Source organism: Hypomesus nipponensis, chromosome 6 (assembly GCF_054491055.1).
Source record: "Hypomesus nipponensis isolate SF chromosome 6, ASM5449105v1, whole genome shotgun sequence".
NCBI classification, from domain to species: Eukaryota; Metazoa; Chordata; class Actinopteri; order Osmeriformes; family Osmeridae; genus Hypomesus; species Hypomesus nipponensis.
In genome coordinates, this window is record NC_140366.1 from 6,117,380 (window position 1) to 6,134,608 (window position 17,229).

General features: G+C 45.4%; 3 protein-coding genes and 1 long non-coding RNA gene across 5 annotated transcripts; all 4 read right to left on the reverse strand.

The window, feature by feature from the left end:
* Positions 1–263: 263 nt before the first annotated feature.
* On the reverse strand, positions 264–2,612 carry ttll2 (tubulin tyrosine ligase-like family, member 2). The gene is made up of 2 exons (XM_084700172.1): positions 2,554–2,612; positions 264–2,192 (listed from the first exon to the last, which is right to left on the reverse strand). The coding sequence occupies exon 2, from the start codon at positions 2,163–2,165 to the stop codon at positions 264–266; it is 1,902 nt and encodes a 633-aa protein (XP_084556298.1). The 5' UTR covers positions 2,166–2,192; positions 2,554–2,612.
* A 1,032-nt stretch (positions 2,613–3,644) lies between these two features.
* On the reverse strand, positions 3,645–6,487 carry LOC146286683 (uncharacterized). Its single transcript, XM_084700495.1, has 13 exons — positions 6,422–6,487; positions 6,160–6,243; positions 5,890–5,988; positions 5,737–5,784; positions 5,540–5,620; positions 5,186–5,452; positions 4,906–5,027; positions 4,734–4,803; positions 4,555–4,641; positions 4,373–4,471; positions 4,148–4,234; positions 3,939–4,043; positions 3,645–3,834 (listed from the first exon to the last, which is right to left on the reverse strand). Exons 3-13 carry the CDS (start codon positions 5,956–5,958, stop codon positions 3,694–3,696), a joined length of 1,176 nt encoding a protein of 391 aa, XP_084556621.1. The 5' UTR covers positions 5,959–5,988; positions 6,160–6,243; positions 6,422–6,487; the 3' UTR covers positions 3,645–3,693.
* A 560-nt stretch (positions 6,488–7,047) lies between these two features.
* LOC146286684 (uncharacterized) lies at positions 7,048–7,954 on the reverse strand. Its single transcript, XR_014758403.1, has 4 exons — positions 7,777–7,954; positions 7,410–7,465; positions 7,224–7,301; positions 7,048–7,126 (listed from the first exon to the last, which is right to left on the reverse strand). It is a non-coding gene; the product is annotated as an uncharacterized LOC146286684 (long non-coding RNA).
* Positions 7,955–12,987: 5,033 nt separating this feature from the next.
* Positions 12,988–17,150, reverse strand: LOC146286685 (protein unc-93 homolog A-like). 2 transcript variants are annotated; one of them, XM_084700802.1, is made up of 8 exons: positions 16,778–17,150; positions 16,353–16,534; positions 15,818–16,047; positions 15,480–15,605; positions 14,562–14,854; positions 14,255–14,390; positions 13,923–14,054; positions 12,988–13,755 (listed from the first exon to the last, which is right to left on the reverse strand). In XM_084700802.1, the coding sequence occupies exons 1-8, from the start codon at positions 16,880–16,882 to the stop codon at positions 13,298–13,300; spliced, it is 1,662 nt and encodes a 553-aa protein (XP_084556928.1). In that variant the 5' UTR covers positions 16,883–17,150; the 3' UTR covers positions 12,988–13,297. The 2 variants fall into 2 exon arrangements, with proteins under 2 accessions (XP_084556928.1, XP_084556929.1); XM_084700803.1 differs by having other exon boundaries at positions 13,546–13,730; positions 14,195–14,390.
* Between the last annotated feature and the right edge of the window lie 79 nt (positions 17,151–17,229).

Sequence of the window (17,229 nt, forward strand, 5' to 3'; positions counted from 1 at the left end):
TTCATGAGGTCAACACGTACATTCTCTTTTCATCTCACTCTCGCTTTGTGAAACCATGATCACCCTCTAGCACACACACACCTCAGTCCATTTGACACACATTATTTTGTCTCTAAAAGGCCGTATGCACGGATCCTCACTTTATGTATAGTTATAATGTTTGTGTCTGTGTACAATGTGGTCTTAGTACTCGTCTATTAGGACCACAATGGCAAATCGAGCATAAGCTTTAATGTAAAAGTTGTTGACAAGTGCAAATATAATCAGTTGGAGATGCAGAATTCACGAAGCAGGGGTGGGTTCTTAGGCCCCCAAAACAGGTACTCCTCCTCCCCCTCCCTCCCCCCACACACCCCTGGCCCCTCCTCCTCCTTCCTCCTCTTCCTCCTCTTCGCCTGGCTCCGACGCGACGTCAGCTGAGCCACCAGCTTGCTGACCTCCTGAACGGCCGTCCGGACGTCCAGCCCGTCTCGCGATGCCCTCAGCGTGGCCCGGTTGAAGGGGAAGGTCAGGATAAAGTCCCCCACGCGGCAAGGAGGATGAGGAGCCACGCTCCGCTCCTGCCTCTGATTGGCCCAGGGGCTCCTGACCGACAGCTGTCGCCCGGGAGGGATGGCAGGTAGTTTACAGGCTTGGGAGGAGGACGAGGACGAAGAGAAGCCCGCAGCGTGGTGGTGTTGCAGTGTGGCCCGCCGCCGGAGGCGATCGGGTGTCGACGAGTCCGTGTCTCCTGACACGTCTGTAACCTCAGACACGCCTGCGGTCGCCCCATTCCCCGTGACGAGCGACGAGGGCGTCGGACGTGTCCTCCCGTTTCCGGTTACCGCGGCGATAGGGTGAGCGTGTGGTGGAAGTGTCGGGTTCGAACCGGCGGTGCCGCTCGCCCAGCGGAGGGAGGCGCAGGTCTGATTCAGCTGGGAGGAAGGCGGGAACTTCCTCTGCTCAGTCAGCAGGGCCCGTAAACTGGACTGGCTGTGGCTCCTCTTCTTTGATTGGTGCCGGCAGACAGACTTGGGGAGAGGAAGACCGGGAGCCGGCTGCGATTGGCTGCCCAGGTAACAGGGGCGTTTGTGCTTCTGTCGGAGGTAGCCTCTCTGCCTGAGGCTGTCCCCTGATTGGTAGCTCATCAGATCGATCATGTCGTGGACCAACCCTTTCTTGACGGTGACGTCGGCCTGGCAGTCAGAGGAAAGGGCGGGGCTAAAGTTGACCTCCAGCAGCCAGGGCTTGAGCGCGGCGTCGATCAGGATGTCGAAGCCCAACAGCTCCACGCAGTTACGGCTGGGCGGGATGGAGGGGGCCACGGTGAGCAGGGTGAGGGTCACAATGCTGTTGATCCTCAGCCACAGCAGCTGCTGGTCGACACCCTGGCTGTGGAGAAAGCACCGAAACTTGCTCATCGTCCACTTGCAACCCTGGCCCACCCTCTCTTTATCTGTGGTGTAGGAAGGGCTGAACTTGTTGATGCTGGTGTTGGTGAGGTGGGAGAACAGGTTGTCCAAAGACGACAGGCTGTACTTCTCAGTGGCAAAGCGCACCAAGCCCTCCTGGTGCATGTAGACGGTGAGGGGCTGGAAGCTCTTCACGCACACGTACAGCCGCAGGTCGAACTTGTAGCCGGAGATAAGCAGGGGGTCGCTGACGTACCTCTGGACGATCACGGACGAGTTGTAAACCAGGTCTTTGACGTCCTCGAAGATGTAGATCCCCCTGCCTCGGGAGAGATCCACTGGCTTACAGATCCAGTAGCCTGTGGCTCTCCCTCCCTCACCTCCTCCACTTGCTGCTCCACGTAGGTGATGTTTGGTATACTCTGCCAGGAACCGTGTGTAGTCGTTGGGGAGGATGAACACAGTGGGACTGAAGTCGTAGAGAGTCGAACCAAACGTCCCCCTCATCCTCCTCAGGTTGCGGGCAAGGCAGTCCTTGCGGGTGATGCCCACCGTTTTGGGATGGTGGTTGAGGCGCTGCCAGGGGAGGAGCCTCTTGTAGTCAGAGGCACGGAAGGCAGAGGGGCGCCAGTACAGGTTCCAGTCACCCTCCTGGTGCTCCTGCGAGTTGAACTCCTCCCAGCCACGATCCAGAAGCACCTCCCGCACCAGCTCAGGGGCGCCATCATGCAGCCGGAAAACCAGCTGTGGGCTGTCCCTGACGTCCTCAGACATTGGCCAGAAAGCACGAGTGGGCAGGTCCTATAAAACCAGACATGAGGCGACAGTTGTCATTGTTCTGATACTCTGTTGCTATAGGTCCTCAGTCATAACAACAACATGAGGAGTATTATATATCAGGACATTCATGGTCAACATGTACTTTTGATTTAGCCATCTTGTTACTGCCATGGCAAGTTTAGTTGCTTTTAATGCATCATTTTTAAACTCACATTTTAAATAGCCTACATAGTTACTATATAGGCTAGTAGACAGATACAGAATACAATTTTAAGACAAATACGGCTACTTTATAGATATTCTTAGGATACCATTTTACACTATATGCTACTGGATCCACAGAAATGTTATGCAAAATTGCGGAAAGATTTGTATTGCCCACCTGCCAGCTTCTGTGAGGAGTACTCTCTTCTCTCCGACAGCCGACAGACACCGGAATCTTTGCCGTCATCTGCGTAACTATGGAGACCCACTGCGCACCACTGATAATTAAGAGATGTACTGCGCGCGAAATTATACTTTGATGGAATATTGATGTTACGTTGTTTGTGCATTTGTGCAATTCTTTTTTATCGTCGAGCTACGTTCAGGTTGTTATATTACACTTGGTCTTGTATAGGGTGATCAGATTTGAGTTTGTGAAAAAGAGGATTTTTTGGCCTACTAGGACTATTATATTAATATCTAGGCGACATACTGCAGGTGTTTGGACACAATATTGTGATGTACAAACTCGACCACAGGTCGCAGGTTTAAAAAACATCTTCATATCGAGCCTATCCCAACCATTTTGGATGATCTTTTGACAACTGAACATGTTAATCCTTTCGTTGACACCTGGCGTTATACAGCTTGTGGTCAATGTGAACTTCACTGTTCGTCTGACACTCTGCAGAGCTACAACCAGAATACACAGCATCACCTCCACATACTGCAGACAACTAGAAGCTAAATGCAGTAGCAAGGCAGGCGTACAACCAAAACCTGCTACGGGCTGGCGAACATTGCCTCTTTCTGGTCATAAGGAAGAAACGCAGGGAGCGCCTGAGAGAGATATATACACATCCCTCACACAAATTGGTCATTTTTTTCTAATGTGGAGTTCTAAGCAGAGATGAAATTACATTATTTTTATGTTACAATGACAATTGTATAACAAACAGTTTTCTATGATGCAAACAAGCAAGTGTTACATTTGTCTCTGGAGGAGTGGATGTCTCACTGAATTGCTCCTCCCAAGGGTTTCCTTCTCTTCCTTGAGGGTTTAGGTTGTTTATAGGTGCTGATATGTGGGTATATGTGAAGGTCTCTGTGACAACGCTTGTAAAAAGGACTATACCAATTCAATTTGATTTGATGACTTAAATCTCTAAAAGTCTTCCTCCATGTAACATAGCATATTCCTCATGCTAATCTTTTCACAAAATGGCCAAAAGATTTACGTGGGTCTGCACTTTATTCAATGAAGCAGACTTCTAGATGTGAATAGAAAATGTTAAGTGAGGAGGTCTGGCTGTGAAAGTCAGCAGCCATCCAGATCTCCAAGCAGCTCCTGGATGATTCCCTCCAGCTGGCTGAAGAGCACAGCTGATAGGACGTCAGCTTGGCTGAAGGTGGACTCGTCCAGATCTAGGATGCTGTCTAGCAACTTCATTAGCTGGACCTGAGATTAGTGAGACACAACAAGTCGTTATTCCACACATAGATCCAGAACATAAAAGTAAGCAAAACCAGCCTGACCATGAAACAGGAAATACATTTGTGTACCTGAAGGACTTCCTGGAACATTTTGGCACATGGCTGCCATCCAGTTGGAGGAGTTAGAATTGGCTCCAGCACCTGGAAAAGGTGATCAAGGAATCCCTGTTCCTGCTTCTTGGGGTCAGAAGTTTGTCGTTAACAAAGTTACAATAAATTCTTCAAATCTTAAAACTCTAAAGTCTTCAAAGCCTTTCTCTTTTCTCAGTACAACTTACGTTTTGTGGAGGCAAGGCAGCGTTGTTTCTCATCACTCCCAGGATGATGAAATCATACACAATATCCAGGAAGTTGGTGTGATGGATCTGCAGAAATCAAACACAGGCAAAACTGACATGGGCTGCTCAAAGCAATGCCCAACAATATCTGCACAGAATGTACCTTGAACATGATAAATCAATATGTAAAATGCACAATTATTTCACTTTGTTATCATTACTCACGTTGACAGAGGCCAGCTCCCTCTCTATCCCAGCCCTGTGGGCGGGATCTTCAATGTAGCTCACCAGGCGGTTGAACGATGTGCAGAGGGAACTAACATTCTAGATCAGAGAGAAGAATATGATCATTACGTTCATCAATGGACCATCAAAGTCTCTGTTGTTCTAAGATGCCTTGTCCTTACCGCCTGGTTGAGCTGGACCAGCCCTGAAAGAATCATCTTTCCTGCAACTAGCAGGACGTTTTTTGTGGTGTCTTGGGTCAGGAGTGACTGTAACACAAGGTCATCTCAAGTTGAAAATCTAGATTTCTGGATATTGACATGTTCCTGCATTCTGATATACATGAGATTGATAAACTCACATGAAATGCCTCACGAAGGGCCACAATTTTATTGGGCAAGTCCTGGACCTGTTTGTCCTGAAGATAGGTCCTGTAACCACCACAACAAACATCTCAGTTCATGTTGTGCCTTCAAATGGCTTGAATCTATTATGAACATATTGTGTAATAAAGTGTGTGTATTTGGACTAACATGAGGCGGGAAGCATCGCTGTGCCCAGGGGGCGGGGCCTGATGTGACTCCTCCCCCTCAGCGTGTTCATATCCAGACTCCTCCTTCTGAACCCTCTCCTCCTCCTCCTCCTCAGGCTCCTGCTGCACAATAGTGGACGAGATAAGTAATCCTTCCCCACCTTCACACTTCCAAAAGGTCTAATCTTCTCAACCATATCAACATACTGTAGGATGTCTCAATTCTAACAAGATAAAGGACCTAGGATTCTACAGTCAGAGGGGGAAGAAGCTGATTGTACCTGGGGCTGGAAGGGATGCTCTGGGGGGGATGGAGGCCGATGGTTGTGGCTGTTAGCACGCCCAGCATGACTGTGGTTGTGTCTGTGTCCAGAGCCGCTGGCATGGCCTGGTCCAGAGGCATGCTGGGAGTCGTGGCTGTTACCAGGGCCGTGGGTGTGTCCGGGGAGATGGGAGTAGAAGCTCTGAGTGTTGGTCCGGCTGGTAGGAAACACTTGGCCCCAGGGATCCACATAAACCCCTGAATGTTCCCATGTCACTCTCTGCTCCTGTTTTGAATACAAGAACACTCATTTAGAAACACACTTGTTCAGGGATCTAAAAGAAAGTATTGTTAAAGTTTAACAGCAACTCACCAGAAAGCCGTCAAACTGGGTGAAGTGGGTGTTCTGCTTGCTGCTGGAAGACATGTATTTCTCTACAGCAGCTCCCACCAGCTACAGTCAAGAAGAAAATAACACTTTAATAATGATGATCTTGTCATAATTATACAATAAAATGTATTAATAGTATTTTTACATATATAAATGTAATAAATGAAGGAAAAACTTACCTTAACTCCTGTGATGTACTTGGTGACAGATTGGTAAACTGGAGCACCCTTCACCATTGAAAAAGTTGAACATTAAGTTAGTCTTTCTTGAAAAGAAATGTTCTATGGGTTGCTATGACAGAGTATAACGTTAATAACAAGCAAACACATTACCTGGTGATCCACTCTGGTCCTCTCAACCAGATCACTCCACCACAGTTGAGTGGTTGGGCCTCGGGTCATCCATATATGATGAGTCTTCACCAAGAATTGCTACACAGTCCAAACACAGCTGAGTCAGGTCACATGTCTGCATGCATTTACTTTAGGGATGTTCTTCAATGAGTTTATCAACCTCTTCTTCTTAATAGACTGTTGACAACATTCAGCCCTATCATACTGTCATTTTAGTAGCCATAGTGATGAGATCCCATTCACACTGACCTCAAAGTGGGTCCTGAAAGAGAACTGAAATGTAAACTGGTTACAGTCGTCTCCCAGCACCAGTGGACCAGACTCTGGAAGGCCCTGCAGACATCGATCACTCAAGTTAACAAGTCACTCTTTTACAATCAGTATCAGACATGATTTAGCTGAAAAGGCTCTGATCAAATGAGTGTACTCTCAAAATCGACTTTCTGTACTTTCTTTTCTATCAGACAGCTTTAGAGTGGTTGTATTGAGATATATAGAAGGTAATAGTGACCTGGAACAGGACCACAGGCCCACAGTACAAGGGGCTCCATGGCAACAGCTGCTGCTCGTCCTCACTGGCTTCCTGGACACACAACAACATCAGGGATTGGGAGGAAATGGATACATTTTTCAGAAAAGCCACATGCTGAGAGTTAAAGTTAAATCCTTGATTTCTATAAATGTGTTAATTGAATTGAAACATGCAAATAATGTTGCTTACAGAGAACAGAACCACTGGTCCACAGTATAAAGGACTGTATCTCCATGGAAGCAGCTGTCCGCTTGTCTCACTGACCCCCTTTAACAGTAAACCAAAAGGAAATGGATACAACATTTCATTCAGAAAAGGCCAAATGCTGTGAGTTTAATCCTTGATTTCCATAAATGTGTCAATTGTATTGAAACATGCAAATAATGTTGCTTACGGAGAACAGAACCACTGGTCCACAGTATAAAGGACTGTATCTCCATGGAAGCAGCTGTCCGCTTGTCTCACTGACCCCCTATAACAGTAAACCAAAAGGAAATGGATATAACATTTCATTCAGAAAAGGCCAAATGCTGGGACTTAAAAGTTCAATCCTTGATTTCTATAAATTATTTCATTTGATTGAAACATGCAAAAAGTGTTGCTTACAGAGAACAGAACCACTGGTCCACAGTATAAAGGACTGTATCTCCATGGAAGCAGCTGTCCGCTTGTCTCACTGACCCCCTATAACACAGAAAACACAGATTCTGTTCAAGTCAAGCCTTCAGAGAAAAATCTTCATCTGTTATCAGATGATTAGATGAAGGGACTGGATTCTCACCCTGTAGATGGTGACAGGGCCACAGTACAGTGGGCTGTACACAAAAAGCATGAGCTTGCCATTCTCCTCATTAATAGCCTGCCAGGACACATAGAGCATGACAAGTTTTGACCTAACACTGCCATTCAAGTTTCTACTTTTCTTTTTCAGAGTAGGGAATCGTGTGAAAACAAAATGTAACTTTACTTGAGGTGTTTCAGCTGTTGAGACATCAAGACTATCAGAAGTATTGGGAAGATCATCTTGAGGTGGATTAGAGAACAAACACGTTGTTAGTAAAGAAGTAAACCAATATACAGTGGGCTCAAAGTCATACTTAAATTGTAGTTTTAATTGAGACTATATACACATCTTGGAAACAAGTCACACGAACCCTTTAGGTGTAAATTGACACAGAAATGTGTTGTCTAATAACCTCTACCTTCAAGAAAATAAATGCTTTCCTGTTGTGGATTTTTTAGGGTTATAAATTAAATGTTTCCCAAGTCATTTGAGCTGTATATCATTAGTTTACTAGAAAACAACACCTTTTTTAACACAGTTATCTACATACCTTCCTCAGGTGTGGGTCTGCAGTACCACTGATAGATATAAAGAGCCCCAACTGCTGTTAAGGCCACTCCGGCACTCCACACTAAAGGATATATACGGTTGCACCCAAACTTGGGTAGCATCTTGCTGAGAATCATTTTTAAGTCCTGATCAATTCACCATCTCCATAAACATGTTCATCAAGTGTTCAAACGCATCTGACTGATTAGTAACTTGTATGTGTCTTGTGTCAGAATTCCATTCCAGTCCATTCCGATTTCTATGGTTATGCTTATGACATCATAGTGGGCCTAGTAGATCAAAGCAACTCTGGTGTGGGTTAATGTTACTAGCATGCAGTCTATCCATACTAGTCCACCCTGTCATGGAGATTGTCCATGTTGTTGTTTAGACCCACCATTATAAAACACAGATGCCCTAGAACACATACAACCAGGGTAGACTGGGAGCAGCACAGTCAGTCTCAGTACAGTACAGCCTGAACAAGGTGGTGTGTGGTTTTACACTACTGCGGCTGTTGTAGGAACCTGGGATAGGAAACAGCACTTCATTTAGCAACCCAGTAGCCCTGGATTTCAGTAAAAATTGCTTGTTTCTATCAAATTAAGTCTATTTGTTCTTATATCATGGTACGTTCAGGTCAACTACAGAGAAACGGATCTTTCTATGAATTTAGAAATTACATAGCTGGACATATTTACTAGCAAAATTAGGATTATGGGATGGTATTAGACCATAAATAGTTTTAAATGTGTCCTATAGACCACAATACTGTACGAATTTAGATTTGCCCCCAAGTTGAAGTTTGCTTCGTTTTTTCGTTCTTAGAAGCAATGTCAATTATATCAAATTTACAAGCTTAACATATGGCCATAGAACTGCACTTAAACCGATCTAAACCCTCAAGGAAGACAAGGAAAAACTCCCAATAATTTTTTTTTGAAACCTTTGGAGCAGTAGTTCAGTGGGGTCTGCAATTAGCCATGACTGGCCTTACGTCAAACAAAGTGACCCTTAACCTTTGAGATGAATACAATTCAACATATATATATATATATATATATATATATATATATATATTTTATATGAATTTGTTTAAAAGCGACCTTCATGACTCAGACTTTCCTGGTACATCAACTGGTTGACTATGTTGGGGTGTTTGTTAAACTCTCTCTCCAATCTATAGAGCACTAATACTCTTATTTTATCAGTTACAACGTATTTCCATTGTGTTATTAGTTCAAATATTCTGGTCTTTCAATGAATGTATCGCATTTTTTTGTTTTGGGGTTTTACAATCATGAAGATTGTATTGAATCTTAATTGTATTGTATCTGTAGGACAATTGCTTACATTTGTGGAATATGAAAAAATAAAGTAGTCAGATGAGGCAAACAGCACCTTTTTATTTCTCACAACAAACACAAACTGACAATCTCACCTTATTCATTCTTCTCCATTCCTTATTCCCTCCACCCAGCTTGCTGTGCATCAAGGCATTTATCACCACAGTGTGTGCGTGAATCCTACCCTGACACAGTGACATCTTGATTGGGGCACAGGCACAGACACACACCGTGGCAACTGCAGGAGAGCCATAGACCCATAGTATGGATCCCATATTAACAATGACAAGCACTGTGAAACTAAAAGAACAATATTGTAATTAAACAATTAAAACTAAATCAGATTTTTTTAAATATACTGACAGTAGAGGGTGCTGTAATCCATAAGTGTGTGCCAACACCAAGTGATCTAACACACATCTGTCCTCGGTGAACTCCAACAAACACGAGATGAGCAGTGAGATTGAGCCCAGCAATGAAGAGCTTTACCTGTGATGAGGAGTTTCCTGCTACCTCATTTTTTGGAGAATCATACCTGGCAACCTACTTCTAGTGGCCTCCTCTTATAACGCTAAATATGTTTTACCCTCGACATTACCCAAGGGTACAGTGTAGCACAAGAATGTATACTTGGAACGTAGACTTCTAAACTGGAGTTCAGTGTTGCAGATGTAAACAAAAGGGTCAATTTTTCTACTGTGCTGTCAAGTCTCTAGGGGTTATGCCACACACTGTTACTGTTCCTGAAGTTTTGTGGAGGACACAGTGTACCACTACTTAATGCGCTAGCCTACATCAGCGCGTTGTGTACAGTATGTTTGTGGGCATTTGTCCATGCTAGGGATGGGCATAATTAATCGACGATCGATTATCGATCATTAAGAATTTCGTCGATGACATTATTTGTTCATCGATAAAACTTATGCGTGTTCCGTTGCGTCGTGTGAAGGAATGCAATGGATTTCGCTATGTGGCAGGATTTAAACATTTTACCAAACGAAGCCAATGTTTGGAGAAAAAAAACGCTATTTTGTTAGCTAGCTAGTATGTAAGTGTTACACTAAAATGATAGCTAGCTATCGCTAGATAACGTTGAAGGCTTGTTTGACGCATGTATGTCTAGACAGTAAATGTTTATGGTTCACATTGGTAAACTGAAAATAACTCCACACACACTGGCACTGGGTAGAACTGACTGAGGCAAGGATAAGATGGGTTACAAGTAAGCATGTGTAGAATACATGATGTATGAGTAGTAAACAGTAGATGTAATTATTTCGCAGACTTATGTATTCAAATTCAAACACGAGGGATTTGAACCTCTGCTGACAGTTACAGTTAATGTAGTTATGTCCTGTCAACATAATGTAAAACATTTAAGAATTTAAAGGAATTATGTTTGTCTATACTCTCCCTTCCACCCCAGATGAGAAAGAAGACCAAGGCTGTTACTGGAAAAAAACAAAAGACAGTTACTCCTCTCAACGGTGAAAGTGAGATTATGAATGGATATTTGTTCATTTAGGCTAGGCTTTAGTTGGCGCTCCCATCATTTCACACACACACACACACACACACACACACACACACACACACACACACACACACACACACACACACACACACACACACACACACACACACACACACACACACACACACACACACACACACACACTCGTTGCAAGTAAATAGACAGTGCTGAAGTTGTGTGTGATGTTATGTCCTGTAAGAAGTCTATTAAAGGCTTCTTCCGCAGGATCTCTGGAGCTCTCTCCAAGGCGTTCTGCTGTAGCTGCATGACTCACCAGTAAAGGGAGCTGCCTGCTTACTGACCTCACTGCAGCGAGGACCTGTCACTTCCCACTCTGCAAATTTTTTTTCATCACTTTTGATCTTTTTTTTTCTAAAAAAAACAAAAAAAAAAACATTGGCATTTTGTTTATACCTCCCTTGTAATCGCTAAGCTGTTTGTGTTTAGGTATGTGACATCTCCATGTCAGGACTGCAGCCACACAGAGGATACTTGTTGTGGCACAGTACACAGCCACTTTACTTCAGTTGAAGACTGACATAAAACATTAGCATTTCTTAAACTTTTAGATACATATAGTTGTGTTGAGAATGTTAGGGATTTCAGGATGACCTTTACTGTGTTTAAATGCAAGGAGGGTGCTTGTCTTATTTTGTTATCAAATAGGAAGGTGAGGAAGAGGGGATGGGGGGAGGGAGGGGGGAGGAGAAGGTGAGGAGGGAGGAGAAGGAGGGAAGATAAGGAGGAGAGGAGGAGGAGAAGGAGGGGGGAGGAGGAGGAGGAAGGGGGGGAGGAGGGAGGAGAAGGGGAAGGAGGGGGTGGAGGAGGAGGAGGGGGGAGGTGAAGGTGAGGAGGGGAGGAGAAGGGGAGGAGGAGGAGTGGGGAGCAGAAGGAGAAGAGTGCCTGGCAGAATGACATTTGTCCCAATGTCCTCATGTATGCTTCAGAAAAGAACATTGATAACAGATAACCTTATGAGAACTGGGACTTGGGCAGTAGAATTGCTGATCACTGTGCCGCACACTGAGCAGTGCTCTAGATGTCTGCGTGGTGCGATGATGTCATACTGTTTCTAAAGCTGTGCTGTCAGCACTGGACCTGATGACCAGGTTCTCCCCTTGCCTCTGCTCTCTCTTTTCTCCTTGTTCTCCTGGCTCTCCAGGTTCCCTTGGTCATCTTTGTTTCCCTGGTTCTCCTTGTTCCCCTGGCTCTCCTTGTTCCCATGGTTCTCTCGGTTCCCTTGGTTTTCCTGCGGTCTGGCAGGTTGCATCTCCAGCTGTGTGCTGTACTGGGCCAGGGTGGCATACAGGAACTGGTACTGCTCAGTAGTCTGGACCATACCACCTCTAGGGAGAGGAGGAGGGGTGGCAAAGAGGAGGTGAAATGTGAGGAAGAGTGGGGACAGAGAGGATGGGATGGGAGAGATAGTGAGAGGGAGAAAGAGGGAGGAAGGAAGTTTTTGCTAACGAAGGGAAAGTGATGGGTCGGGGTGATGGGGTTTGAGAGGGGGTAGTGTTCTTACCTGTCCAAAAGTAGACTGCATACTATTCTTAGTATGTCCACCTGCAGGGACGGACTGGGAGTAAAAATAGGCCCTGGACTTTGATCCAGATCAGCCTACCAGAACCGATCCCGTGTATAGGTTACGCCACCACAGCGAGCCCCCTGCTAATGCATGCAAATTCTGTGCCTGATTTGATGTTTTGGGACTTCCACGCTTAATGCGAGCGAGCGAATTATTTTGGCTGATTGGAACAAAAAGTAGTTTTTTGAGGTTGATGTAAACAAACAAACATAGCCTCTTGTCCAATTGGTAAAACATTGTCTAGTGAAGGTAATTACGTTTACGTTTCTTAACCTGGTTTTCCATCTTTGTATTGTCTCTATAGCAAACTTTCGATCTGTCAGTGTCACTGTTGTGTATAAGGGCTGCATAGACGTTCATTTGGAATAGACCAACCCTCCTGGGAGAAAGGGGGGCCGGCAAACCGTGTTGCTGAATCTTTTTCCAACATTTTTATTAGTAGTAAAAAATTATGGGTCGGAGGGCCGGCGGCCGGGAATTCTCCCGATGGCCAGCTTAAGTCGGACACCAGGACAGCCCGGTGGTGGCTGAAAGACTGGCATGGCTGAGCTGACAGAGTTATGAAGTAAAGCTCACAGAAATATCTGCAAATGCATTGTGCAATACTCATTACTGAGTAGAATGTAAGTGATTTTACAGTAATAATACACTAATACAGTAATATTATTACAGTAACACAGTAGTAAATAGGTCATTGCTTTTGTCAATGGAGACCATGAAGCCAAATGAATTACAGTTACCAACAGGATTGTGTCTTTTTATTATAATTTTATACTACCTGTTTGAAGTCAATCAAAACACATGCACATACATTTCTTCATTTAGCAAGCGCTCTTATCCAGAGCGACTTACAGTAAGTACAGGGACTTCTCCCCGAGGCAAGTAGGGTCAAGTGCCTTGCCCAAGGACACAACGTCATTTGGTACAGCCAGAAATCGAACCAACAACCTTCTGATTAATAGCCCGACTCCCTAACCGGTCAGCCATCTGACCCCCCACCATACACAAAAGACACAACATCACTCAGTTGTCAATAGTGCCAAAATTAAAAAAACGTCTAAACTCCATTGACATTTCGCTGGTCATTGAGGGTCCCAGTCCTCTCTGCCTGTGGACTGTGTGTAGTGTGTGTGCTGTGTGTAGTGTGTGTGCTGGGTGCAGTGTGTGTGCTGGGTGCAGTGTGTGTGCTGGGTGCAGTGTGTGTGCTGGGTGCAGTGTGTGTGCTGGGTGCAGTGTGTGTGCTGTGTGTAGTGTGTGTGCTGGGTGCAGTGTGTGTGCTGGGTGCAGTGTGTGTAGTGTCCTCTGCACTGGGCGTGGGGCTCCTGTACTCTCCATACTCCACAGTGAAACACAGGCTGACAGACAGCAGCAGGACAGACAGCAGGATGTACAGCTTCACGTCCACACACAGGAAGCGGCTGTACGAGAAGGCCATCACGTACCCGACTGCCTCCCAGAGTCGGTAGTTAGCAAACGCTGCCTCCTTGTGGCTGTGGAAGAGAACTCCATAGAGTACTGGAGACAGAGAGCACAGTGGTTTTGGCCTAGTAGCATCCCAACTAATCCTCTAAGCAGTATTACAGTTTAGCAACATACATTGCCTTTTAAGTGCCGATCATCAAGGTGAATATTCTAGATGTCTTTTTGTAGTGTGTGAAGACAGAGGCCTCTGTTCCTCTTACCATTGGTCTGTGTCTGCCACACAGCGTCTGCCAGGCCCCAGAGAGCAGGAAAAACAAAGAAGACAGGAAGCTGGTCTGGGTGAGGCTTCCAGAACAACAGAGCCAGGATACAGGACAGGTTGGTGACAGCAGCTGGAGGAGAGCAGAGGAGAGGAGGAGAGGAGAGAGGAGCTTCACAACATCGCTGAAACATCTTTCTTGAAAGTCTCTTTACAGTTTTTAAAGTCCTCCAAAACAAACAAACAAACTCTCTCTCTTACTCACTGACTCACTCTTTAATGAATTATCTTTCTGTTTCTCACTTCCTCTCCGTTCTGTATCTGGTATCCTACCTAAAGTAAAGAGTGCCACTCTGCCTGTATACTGAGACAGGTGCCCAAAGAGGTACGAGAAGAGGGAGCTGGTGGTGCCAAAACAGATCATCACGTAGCCCACAAAATGGATCCCCAATGCACAGGTGACATACTCCTGAGAGAAACCACACACACACACACACACATGGGGGTAAACATTCAGTAATTCTAGGACAAGTTGTGTGGAGATTCCACACTTTTACCTCAATCAAGTCATGCTGTTGCAGGCTGACATGAGAATTCCAGCATAACCTCTATAGTCTTTCACGTGCATAAATACACTCACCTTGGTATACTCTCCGTTGAGGAAGCCCAGGTGCACGCCAATGTAGGAGGTGACTGGGATGAGGAGGACCTGCCTCCGGTCTCCCAGCTGTCTGAAGGTGGCCAGGAAGGTGCTGCAGAAGGACTTTTGGATGTTACTCACCTCTTTCTCCTCGCTCCTCACCTCCTCCTCCTTGTCCTCCTCGCTGCTCCTCCCCTCCGACTGCATCCTGCTCCTCGTGGCTGCAGGGCTGTCCTCCCTGTCGACGTTGTCCAGAAATACAGCCACCAGGAGCACGGCCAGCACTCCCACACCTCCAACACAGAGACACAGTTCACTTGAAACCTGCCAAGGTCGGCTTCTCATTCAATCAAGGCGGAAGACAGGCATCCAATCAATGAGTCCTACTTTCTTTTCCTAAATGAAAGATTTTTGTTGACACAAAAACAGAACTTTCCTTTTTTAGCCATGTTATCCTCCATTAAAGTGTGATGGACTAACTAATGTTTTGATTTCAGATTCTTTTCTGAAAATAATTACTCACTGAATCGATTTTTTGTGAAAATATTGCATGTATTACTACTTTTGATGTATCAGTGTGGTTTGGAATTATTTTCTTCATGAATTACATCTAACGTGTGATTAAGATAAACTCCCACAACCATGAACCAGCCCAGCAGTAAAACTTTGTACATATTCCAAATGCATCTACTAATAATTAACCAAGCACATACCATTTACAAACGTTACAGATAAAGATCTGTTAATTATGTGTTTGAATGGTTTATTTATTTGCTTACACTGTAAATAAACATTATTATAGTTTTACCAGTTTAGTGTGTTTAGTATTTAGCATGACTAGATTTTCTCCCAGAACATTCTGTGGAAGTGAACATCCAGCAGATGCAACAAGACTGACTCACGTCAAGTGGGGCTCACCCAGGTAGCACCCCATCAGTGTGTGGACCAGCCTGTCGTCCGGTCTGGTGGAGTTGAACCTCTCATCGCTCACCTCTATGCAGCCACCCACACCACAAACCTGTAGGTCGCCCTCGGTGATGTTGACTGTGGGGCAACCAGACAGCCTCAACACACAACCACAACCCAAATCATCGGACTGTTCCAACTCTCTGTGACTGTGTTGGGATTTAGAGTCATGGAATGCCTACTTTAAAAGGAGATACTTGTGAGATATCCACTATAGAGAAGCAAAATTGGTGTGATTTTATTGACTGTAAAAGACCATTGAAAGGAATTCAGTTGGTGTCTGTCTGCACCTGAGGCCGTGTCCTGTCCGAAAACCAGGGAGGAAAGGAGGTTCCCCCAGACACCTGAGGACTGGTACATCAGGAACAAGATGCCAAAGTACTGGTTGATGACGTCCTGGCTCCTGCTGCGGTCCTGCCGGGCTTGGATCTGGCCAGCCAGGGTCAAGTAGGTACTGCTGGCTGACCACAGGGGAGCCTCCCCCAGACCCAGGACCACCGAGGAGGGGATCAGGGTCTCCCTGATGGGGACACAGAGAGGGTGGGTGGGGGCAGGTAGAGAGACATTGACAAAGACATTGACAAAGAAAGAGTAAGAGAGGTGGAGAGAGAGATGGTCAAATACTCCTGCTTGATAATGGTGTTTCACGTTCCTCTGGTGACAATTACATAACATCCTTTCATCAGTTCCCACACAGACCTGAGCACAAACTCTAAGGACTTAAACAGGCTAGTGATGTATACTTATGGATTCCAATAACACCTTCAAAAAAACAGTTATTGACTACTCATATCATGGATTATCTTTGCCCCTGTGAATTTTTACCATCCTGGAAAAAAGTTCCCCACAGTGTAGATGATGTTGCAGCCCATGGAAGCCACAATGGTCCACTTGCAGCCCAGGTAGTGGATGACCAGGGGAGTGAGGAACATGGAGGACAGGATGATGGAGGCAAACTGAACGCTGGCTGATGCCACTCCAAGTCCGTCCTCCGCGTTCAGACTGCTCTGGAACCATAAAACAGACAACAACAAAAACACCTCCAGAACAGTTTGCCAATGAACCTTTCAGACATAGTTCGTCAGAGTAAAACAGCATTCATTCTCCTTTATCAGTCAATTAGTCATTTGTTCTGTATGCACGTCGCACATGCACGTTTACTGTCAACACAACAATCTTTGACCCCACCGGCCACAGAAAGCCTGCTGTGGCCAGGCTCTCCTGCTGCTGACGTCAGAAGACAGACACACCTGCAGGTTGAGGAGACTTCCTGTAGCACTGAAGAGCAGCAGGAACCCAGTGGAGATCACCAGAACGTTCTTCAAACAGCCGCCCTTCATCTTCAGCCTCGACATTCCTGATCCTGATCAACCGTTGTCCGTCACCCAGGGATCAGAACTGCTGTCTGAGATACTTATTTACTATCACGCTCTGATGCAAGAGTCAATGGGTACACTTTGGCCCTGCTGTAGAGCAGTTAATTTGTTCTATATCAGGGATTACTGTAAACAGGCAGGCTTTATTGTATGTGCAGTTCTTGAACTGAGTTGGACCGTAGAAAGGGAATGTGTAGCCACTTGTAGCCTACAAATATAAAAGCTGAAGTTCAGTTCGGTTTTTCTGTATGTAGATGTTTTATTGACATTTCATCAATCTTGTACACTGGAACGGAAACCGTCTGCAAGATGGTCTGAGTTGTGAA